Source organism: Salvia hispanica, chromosome 1 (genome assembly GCF_029641045.1).
Source record: "Salvia hispanica isolate PSC_SH4W2 chromosome 1, Shi_PSC_v1, whole genome shotgun sequence".
In the NCBI taxonomy this organism is placed as follows: domain Eukaryota; kingdom Viridiplantae; phylum Streptophyta; class Magnoliopsida; order Lamiales; family Lamiaceae; genus Salvia; species Salvia hispanica.
The window spans coordinates 1,368,508-1,378,052 of NC_142692.1; the positions used below are offsets into that span (position 1 = coordinate 1,368,508).

General features: G+C 38.8%; 2 protein-coding genes across 2 annotated transcripts; both read left to right on the forward strand.

Annotated features, from left to right (window-relative positions):
- Positions 1–1,239: 1,239 nt before the first annotated feature.
- On the forward strand, positions 1,240–3,502 carry LOC125220153 (acetylserotonin O-methyltransferase-like). Its single transcript, XM_089065710.1, has 2 exons — positions 1,240–2,178; positions 3,065–3,502. Exons 1-2 carry the CDS (start codon positions 1,444–1,446, stop codon positions 3,359–3,361), a joined length of 1,032 nt encoding a protein of 343 aa, XP_088921836.1. The 5' UTR covers positions 1,240–1,443; the 3' UTR covers positions 3,362–3,502.
- A 3,816-nt stretch (positions 3,503–7,318) lies between these two features.
- CDSP32 (chloroplastic drought-induced stress protein of 32 kD) lies at positions 7,319–9,304 on the forward strand. Its single transcript, XM_089063038.1, has 2 exons — positions 7,319–7,844; positions 8,740–9,304. Exons 1-2 carry the CDS (start codon positions 7,389–7,391, stop codon positions 9,199–9,201), a joined length of 918 nt encoding a protein of 305 aa, XP_088919164.1. The 5' UTR covers positions 7,319–7,388; the 3' UTR covers positions 9,202–9,304.
- The last annotated feature ends 241 nt before the right edge of the window (positions 9,305–9,545 follow it).

Here is a 9,545-nt window from a genome sequence, read left to right on the forward strand (position 1 = left end):
AGACAATACTTCAACATTTCCATTTGCGGGAGTCGAAGGGGTGATTGCAAAGCCGGACATTTTTTACAAGAGTGAAAAAGTGAGAATTTAGATGAGAATTGATGAGAGAATTTAGAGAGAATTGTTTTGTGTAGTTTGGTGTAAAAATTTTTGTGTGAAAATGAGAGTATTTACGGATGAAAAATGTGAATTTTAGGATAAAAATAATGAAAAATAAATTAAAAATGGAGAAAAAAGGGATATATTTTATTGGGAGGTGGGAACTTTTTTTATTTAAAACCGTTTATTTTATATTTTTTTATTTTTTTTGAAAAAAAGGAAAATAGCCAAATGCAATATCGCCCCGCTCTTCGGCGCGGCGGTGCTCGATGCTAAGAGCAGGGCTGTGCCATCGGCAAGAACATAGCAGCGAACAGGGTGTTGGCCACGCAGTCGGCACGACGCCTGCTCTTCTGCCTCATTCCAAGCTTTTGAATTTTGAATATCAAATTCTAAACTATTGGTCGCCTCGATAAGGACGGAGGATATTAGAGTGTCCACTATAGTTGACCGGGCCAAGCCACAAAGTGTGGTCAGGCCACAAAATCGTGGCCGGGCCAGCAACGCCCATGTTTTCCACTATAGTGGGCATGCCCAAGCCGTACAATCATTTATTTTTTCCATTTTGTTTATATTTTAATTTTACTACAATAAAAATTGTAAGACTATAACAATTAAATAAAATGCATAATTTAATGAAAACTAAATCGAAAACCAAATCTTCGTTGTATTATAGAATGAGGTAAAATCATACAATGAAAATTGTTTTAAAACACTCAAACAAGGGAATAGGGTAAATTGTGTGTGAGAGTAGAGCAAAAATAAGAGTTGAATTTTAGGTATAAATAGAAATATTTTCGAAAATTAAAAAAAAAATTCTGAAATTAGGGGATCCGCGGCCCGTGGCCGGGTCACAATCGTGGCGCTCTCGTAGGCACCCTCCCCCGCCACGGCCGCCCATCCCACGCACTATAGGAGCTGCGGCTCCCCTGTAGTGGATGCTCTAATAACGACATCGACATGTCGGTACACCTTTAAATAGTGGAATTAGATATTTGATTGGATGACCAAGTTGATAGTGTATATGTAATATGTCATACACAGATATACAATACTAAGTACTGCATTTAAGATCTTATACAGTCTAAAAATGACCATCTTCATTAAGACGGAGGAAATACTCTCTCTATCCCACGCAAGTTATAGACTTTCTCTTTTTAATTAGTTGTCTTATTATAAGTACTTAATTTCATTTTTAGCAAAATGCAACCCCTTTAATTTCTCCTTAATTATCACTTGAGTTGGGACAGACTAACCGTTAAGTGCTAACACTATATAATGGCTGTGCATGTATGAAGATTGAAAACCTCAAAATTCACATCCTCATTCATTCAATCGATAAAAATGGATGTAAAATCAATCAAAGAAAAGGAGGCTGAGGTAGAAATATGGCAGTATGTATTCGGCTTCACACCAATGGCCGTAGTCAAGTGCGCAATCGAGCTCGGAATAGCCGACGCCATCGAGAGCCGCGGCGGCGCCGTGTCTCTGCCTGACCTCGCCTCCGCCGTCGCCTGCTCGCCCTTCGCCCTCGGCCGCATCATGCGGTACCTGACCCACCGCGGCTTCTTCGAGCTCCACGAATCCACAAATCAATACTCCAACACTCCCCTCTCTCTCCTACTTTTAAAAAGCGGAGCGAATACCCTCGCTCCGCTTTTTATGCTGGAGGCCAGCCCCTGGATGCTGGCCCCGTGGCACGGGCTGTCCGCGCGCGCCTCCAGCAACGGGGGTTCGGGATTCAAGGCCGCGCACGGGGAGGAAATCTGGGACTTCGGGTCCCACAATCCGGCCCAGAGCAAGTTATTCAACGATGGGATGGCATGCCACGCCAGACGGGCGGTGTCCGAGATTGTGGAGCGGTATGGCGAGGTATTTGAAGGGATCGGTTGCTTGGTGGATGTCGGTGGAGGGGACGGCACGGCTCTCCACTGTATCGTGGAGGTGTGCCAGTGGATCCGGGGGATCAACTACGATCTCCCCCACGTTGTCTCTGCGGCTCAGCAGAGACAAGGTGTGGAGCATGTCGCTGGGGACATGTTTGAACATGTCCCTAATGCTGATGCTGCTTTCATGATGGTATATACTTCTTCCGTTCCTTAAAAATATGAACGTTTGAAAGACACAAATGTTAATGCATTATTTGTAAGTAAGAGAGATAAGAATAAAAGTGATTGAAGTATAATTCGTAGATAATGAATCTCACATCATTAAATAATTTTTTTTTTTTAAATTAGAATTTCATAATTTTAAGGGATATGAACTAAATAGGACATAATTTATATTCTTACCGACATAGAATGTATGCTATTTTTATAATTTTTGTTCTTGTTTGAACATTTTGCTGTAATTAAAAAAATTCCAAAAACTATCTTGTCAGTTAAACATTAAATTGATGGAGATAGTCTTTTTTTTTTCTCTTTTAGAACTAGAGGCAGAATTAGGGTGATGTTAGGTCTTGTTTTGGTAATCTTGCTGCTCGTTTTTAGTTGGATTGAATCTTTTAATGCTCACGGCCGTCTGTGGTCTGAGCCTTTTATTCAATTAAACAAAAAAAAGTACTAGAGGCAAAATTGAAAAAATAAAGAAAAGTTTATATTTTTCATTTTCCATATAAATGCTTATATACTTTTTCCGTGATCTAAAATATGCTTAAATGAAAACTCAGCTTTCTTGTGAGAACAGAGAAACTTTTTTCCAGGTATTTTTAGTTTTCGTGATAAAAAGTACTCCCTCCGTCCCACAAAAGATGACACACTTTCCTTTTTAGTTTATCCCACAAAAGATGTCACTTCCCTTTTTGGAAAAAGTTCTCTCTCACATGAATATAAAAATTATATTTTCTCTCTCCATTTAACACACAAAACAAAACCTCCTAAAATCCCGTGCCATTTTCAAAGTATGCCAACTTCTCTGGGACGGAGGGAGTACTAATTTTTATGTTAACCCTATCCTATACACGCAGTGGGTGCTGCATGACTGGAGCGACGATGAGTGCGTGCAAATACTGACAAAATGCCGGGAAGCAATTCCCAAGGAGACGGGGAAGGTGATAATCGCGGAGGCGGTGATCGTTGAGGGAGAAGAAGACATGTACCGCGACGTTAAGCTGGCGCTCGACGTGGCCATGTTGTCTCACACAGACAAAGGGAAAGAGAGGACTATTGAAGAGTGGGATTTAGTGATCAAAGGAGCTGGCTTCAGTAGCTTCACTGTGAAAGATATTGGCTCCATTTTTTCTATTATTGAAGCCTATCCATGAAATTTCTATATGATTGATAATTACTACTAATAATTTTCTACTTTGTTTTGTAACAACAATGCATTTTGAACTTGCTATGCTGGTTTATTGGTTTGTTTGTGTGAACTACTCAATGAAATAATTAAGATCCTTAATTACTTACCTTGACGACTTCCATTGCACCAACGTAGGGCGCCTACATCGTATTTGTGGGAGGCGGTCGGCTCAAGTGATCGAGCCTATCTCATAATTTGTGGTAGGTGGTTGGTCTAGTGGTTGTGTTGTGCTTGAGTCATAATTTGTTGTGGTGGAGATTGATTTATGCTCATGGGCTAACTACACGTTCTAAAGTTTACGAAACACTAATACTCCCTCCGTCCCGGCTAAGATGACACATTGCTTAGCTGACACGGAATTTTAGGAGTAATTGGTTAAAGTGTTTAATTGGAGAAAGAGAAGGTGGGTGTAAGTATTAAAGGAGAGAGATAAAGAAATATGAATATTTTAATAGGAGTGAGAAAAGGTGGTTGAGTGTATTAATTGGAGAGAGAAGGTTACTAAAAAAGGAAATGTATTATCTTAGTTGGGACAAACTAAAAAGGAAAACGTATCATCTTAAGCGCAGCGGAGGGAGTAATTTTTTAATGATAACTACTTTTGTAAAATAATTCACACAAATTAGCAAAAATCTAATAATAGTATGTTGGCAGGGGCTTTAAATCTTCCCACTATAGTGAGTCCATCTAGAATTGTCAACTGGGCCGGGCCTGTCTGGCCAAACTCGGTCCAGGCCCGGTATGTGTCTGTCCATCAATGAAACGAAGTGGGTTTGGATTGGGCTCATTGGTTGAAATGGGCTCTAATTTGTCCATTTTGCAAACATAGGCCTGGCCTAGGCCGGTGGCCCAGTACCATTTGAAGCCTAATGCCCAGGCCCAGGCCCATTAGAGCCTCACCTTATATAATTGGGCCTTTTTAATGTAATTAGATCACTAATAATTGAATAATTAGATATCCTGTTATCTTGTGCAAGAGACATTAATCTTCCCTATATTGTTCCAATTTATAAGGAGATAGGAGGAGATGAACTTGTTACTACATATGAATGGACATAAAAGTGAATAAAAAGGAAAAATGAATAGTTTGAGTGAGATAGGGGAAGTATTTGTCTTAGTCCAATCACATCCTGAAGCTACCTCTGGGTGTAACAGTACAAGTGTGGTGTGTGTGCAGTGTTGCGATATTCAAATAAGGCAGGTTCCCCAGATCCAGCAAGTTCACTAGATCACTTGGTCTAGGAACTCGTAGGTTGCGTGGAATTCCGGTCGTCGGACACACAAGTACTTCCCCGCTTCAAAAACCCTCAACCACTTTACTAAACCTAGTATAGGGAAGTAGGGATCGATCCCACAGAGAAGGATGCGTAAGAATCGTAATCAAGGATTTGGGAGTATTTTTGGTGTTGGCTGCTGCCACGCATTTTCTTGGGTTGAGGAAAAATTAAAATTAACTTGACTTGGGAATATTAGAAAGAAACTTAACCTAACAGCTAGACCTAGGAAATAATTCTACGATGGGACCACATCTAAGAAAAAGCAGAGTACGACTGGAAAGTGGCAGAATAACTAACTCTAGTACTAAATGACAGTGACATCGTCTTCTACAACCAAATTCGCATAAAACTTCTTGAGAAAACACATAAACAAATCAAAAACAGAGCTACTAACTTGGAATCAAATCTATGCATAAATAACGAAGAACTTACAGATCTGCATACCTAGACGAAGGGAAATAGAAAACAAGGAAATAAAACAAGTCTATCCACTATTGTTTCTTTCACACGCCAAAACCAACTTCAGACGCTAAATCCACTCCGGATCCAAGCGTCCGACATGGACTTCAAACAGAAGAAATTCTCCATCACGTCAGATTTACGAATTTAAACTCCGAACACTCAATCAACCACAGATCTGTCACCCAATTCCACATCAAACACCTCAATAACGAAATAAACAGAGATCGACATAGCAATTTAAGAATTACGCTAACAGTAGAGAGATCTAAGCAAAAGTAACTTGAAATTAAACAGCTAAACTCAGATCCATGAGCGATAAACAGTTAAACATCATCAACATCAAAGTCGACTCCCAAAAGTGAAGTTCGACGGTGGAAACTAGCAAAAACAGATGAAATTAAAACAAATGTGTCTTCGCCCTCACTGGGACGGTGTTACCAAACTCGAGATCTTTAGAAAGTACCCCCCTATCACGATTATCCCCCAGAATGTTTCCCAAGTGTGTGTAAAATGTATGAGCTAAGAAGAGTGAAAAACTATCATTACACTGCATGCTCCTCTCTATTTATAGGCACTTTAGTGGGTCCAGCGAGGTATTGATAATGACTTTGTTGCCCTCAGCTGTAGACTCCCCCGTCACGCCAATTTTCCTTGTAAATCCTGCTCATTTCGTCCTTTTCTTTCGCTAGACCATCTCCTTCCTTACTTCCTTGATCTAGCGATTTTCTTCACACACCTGGCTTAGGAAACGTGTTAGACCCAACAATTTATAATATTTTTTTGCACATTACCGATGCATGAAATTAGCCATATCACATCCCCAACCAAATCAATAAATTAATTATAAATTTTGACTATCACAAATAGCCAACATAGTATGTGCCTCTACCTAATATTATTAAACACAAAAATTGAGTCTATATACAGCCAACGGTTTCAGAATTGTTGACCCAAATCGAACTGAGATCGAGATATTGCCGGTCTAAAAAGATTGCAAAAAAACATTTTTGAAATTTCATACCTCTATCAATTAAAAGTATTGTATAAATTTTCAGGGATAAGGGTAATACTATTTTCTTACAAATAAAGATGGGCTCATATAATTTAAAATGCTTAATGGGCTTAGTTTAATTTAATGAAAATGCTATTGAGATTCCTCAATAGTTTTGGGGTCACTTAAACAAGTAAAAATTGGGCTGAAAAGCCCAAACTAGGAAAATTAGATTTTAAATTAATTAACTATAAATGCTTGTGAGATTGAATTGATCAAGTAAGTCCCAATATTAGTCGACCCATAATAACTTGATTGAGTGGAAGTGGATAGTATTTAATTTCCCAAGTTAAACCTTGAACTAAATTCTATTTTATCCATGGATTTGATTAATAGCATAATTAGCATAGTTATCTGAATTTAGTTTAGACTTTAGAATTACAATCGCTCAATATTACTCGTTCTATCCCACAGTAGATGTCACACTTTTCTTTATAGTTTGTCTCACAAAATATGTCACATTTCCTCTTTTGAAAAAAGTTCTCTCTCTTATCAATTATAAAATTATATTTTCTCTCACCATTTAACAAACAAAATAACTTTTCTTAAAACCATGTGCCATCTCCCAAATACGACATCTACTATGGGACGAAGGGAGTAAAATTTAGAGTTAAATAATTCACTAATGATCGAATTAAGTCTAATCAACCTTCTACGTCTTCCAGTCAGTGAATTATATACGATCTTCATCCAAAAAAAATAGAATAGTTTTACTATTTTATGTCTTCCACCAAAATTGGACCAATTTCTAAATATGAAAAGTTATAAACATGGAAATAATACGGAGTATTAATAATATGAACTCACAATTCACTAACACTACTTTTTCTCTTACTTTTTTTTTCCATATTGTACATTAAAGCTCGTGTCATCTCCAATTTTATTAAATGAAGATAGTAATTAATTTCAGAAAACTATTCTATATATTTTCATTTTCATTTTCATTTTCATTTTGACTTAACACTTGTCAGACACTCAAAGTTAGGTATATATTTGAAAATACTCCATAACAAAACAAACTTGGAGAAAAAAATCTATGAAAGCTATGTAGTGAGAATATCATAATATGTGGCTACCATAAGCTCTCCCCCCATCACCACATGGATAAAATTATCTAACATGTCACCAATAATTTCATCCCTCAATCTTCTCATCAAATCTTCTCCCAACTCCAAAAATCTCCATTTTCACACCCCCAATCCATGGCTTCCATGGCTACATTCACAAACTTCTTACCCAAACAGACCCCATACCTCCCTCCCATCTCCAAACCAACCCCTCTCAACTTCAACCTCCTCCCAACCCCAAAGGAAAACCACCTCCTCCACAAACTATCCACCACCACCGCCGCCGCCGCCAGCCGCCGCGCCGCCGTCGTGGCGAAATCTTCGGCCGCCCCCGCGGGGGTGGAGAAGGCGAGCCGCGACGAGAGGGTCCAGAAGGTCCACAACATCGCGGAATTCGACGAGGCGTTGAAGAAGGCCAAGGATCGCCTCGTGGTGGTGGAGTACGCCGCCGCCGGCGTCGAGAACAGCGCGCAGATCTACCCCTTCATGGTGGATCTAAGCCGCAGCTGCAGCGACGTCGACTTCATCCTCGTGATGGGCGACGAGTCCGAGGCCACGCGCGCCCTCTGCGCGCGCGAGAAGGTCGACCAGGTAATTATAGAAATCCATGGCGTTCCATCCTAAAATTGATTTTTTTTATTAGGTTGGACCGTCCAAATTTTAAATTTAGATATACTGCTCGATCAATTATTTTTTAGTTTTACTATTATATATTTATGTTGGATCAATTGAATTTAGTCCGCAGTCGGTGATTTTTTTTATTAGGTTAGTCAGCAATTGAATTCATAATAAAAATACTCTTTATGTAGGATTTTATCCTAAAACTAATTTTTAAAAATTATAAACTACTTGTTCACGAAAAATAATTATGTTTTTTAATGTTAGGTCGATGCATCCTGAAACTATTAGTCAGTCATTTTCCACTTAGTTTGACGAACACTTCAAGTAACATGATAAAAATTCATAGAATTTTATCCCGAAACTAATCATAAAAACTTATTTAATAGTTTCAACTTTACGTGAGATATTATTATATTTATTTTTATTTCATTTTTATATTTTTATTTAATGTGATAGGAGGGGTTGGATTTTTGTCTAATTAGGCCGAACCATTCCACTATCGAAGTAGCCTAAATTTAAAATCCAGATATAATGAACAAGTTTCAGTCTAGATATATTGTTGAATTAATTAAATTTAATCGATAGTTGACAATTCAAGCTGATCAATTAGACTTATATAATAATTTCAGTTCTACGTGAGATATTATAAGTATTTATTTTTATTTCATTTTTATATTTTTATATAACGCGATAGGAGGAGATGTTTTTTTGTCTAATTTGACTGAACCATTCCACTATCAAAATAGCCTAAATTTAAAATCCAGATATATTATTAGGTTAGTTTAATTTAATATATAGAAGGCGATCCAAATTAATCAGTGAGACTTATATAAGTATTTATTTTTATTTTCAATTGCCAACACAGGTCCCGCACTTCACCTTCTACAAGAGCATGGAGAAGATCCACGAGGAGGAGGCGATCGGCCCCGAGCAGCTGGAGGGGGACGTCCTCTACTACGGGGACAGTCACTCGGCCGTGGTGCAGCTCCACTCGAGGGAGGACGTGGAGAAGCTGATCGCGGACCACAAGAGCGACGGGCAGCTGATCGTGCTGGACGTGGGGCTGAAGCACTGCGGGCCGTGCGTGAAGGTGTACCCGACGGTGATCAAGCTGTCGCGGTCGATGAAGGGCACGGTGGTGTTCGCGCGGATGAACGGGGACGAGAACGACAGCTGCATGCAGTTCCTGAGCGACATGGAGGTGGTGGAGGTGCCCACCTTCCTGTTCATCAGAGACGGGGTGATTAAGGGGCGGTATGTCGGGTCGGGTAAAGGGGAGCTTATTGGGGAGATTCTTAGATACCAGGGTGTGAGGGTCACCTATTGATTTGGATGATTCTTGAATTTTATAGATGATTATTTTGGGAGCAAGATATATTGTATATCTGGTTTTGATGGAATATATCATAGTTTATAATTCTCATTATAAACATTATTCATCATTTATATGTTAGGATGACACCATAACACTAATATGTTATGATATAGAGTTCGGATTGAATTGATGAAATAGAGTTCGGATTGCAGTCTTAAGTGTTGGATATTGCAGGCGTAGGTATTTTACTCAATTCCCAAAAATTTAAATCAGAGATGGATTTGGTAATATGTAAACTGCAAATACTACTTGGTAATACTACAATTTTCATATTGTAACACGATAATATGGTAGAG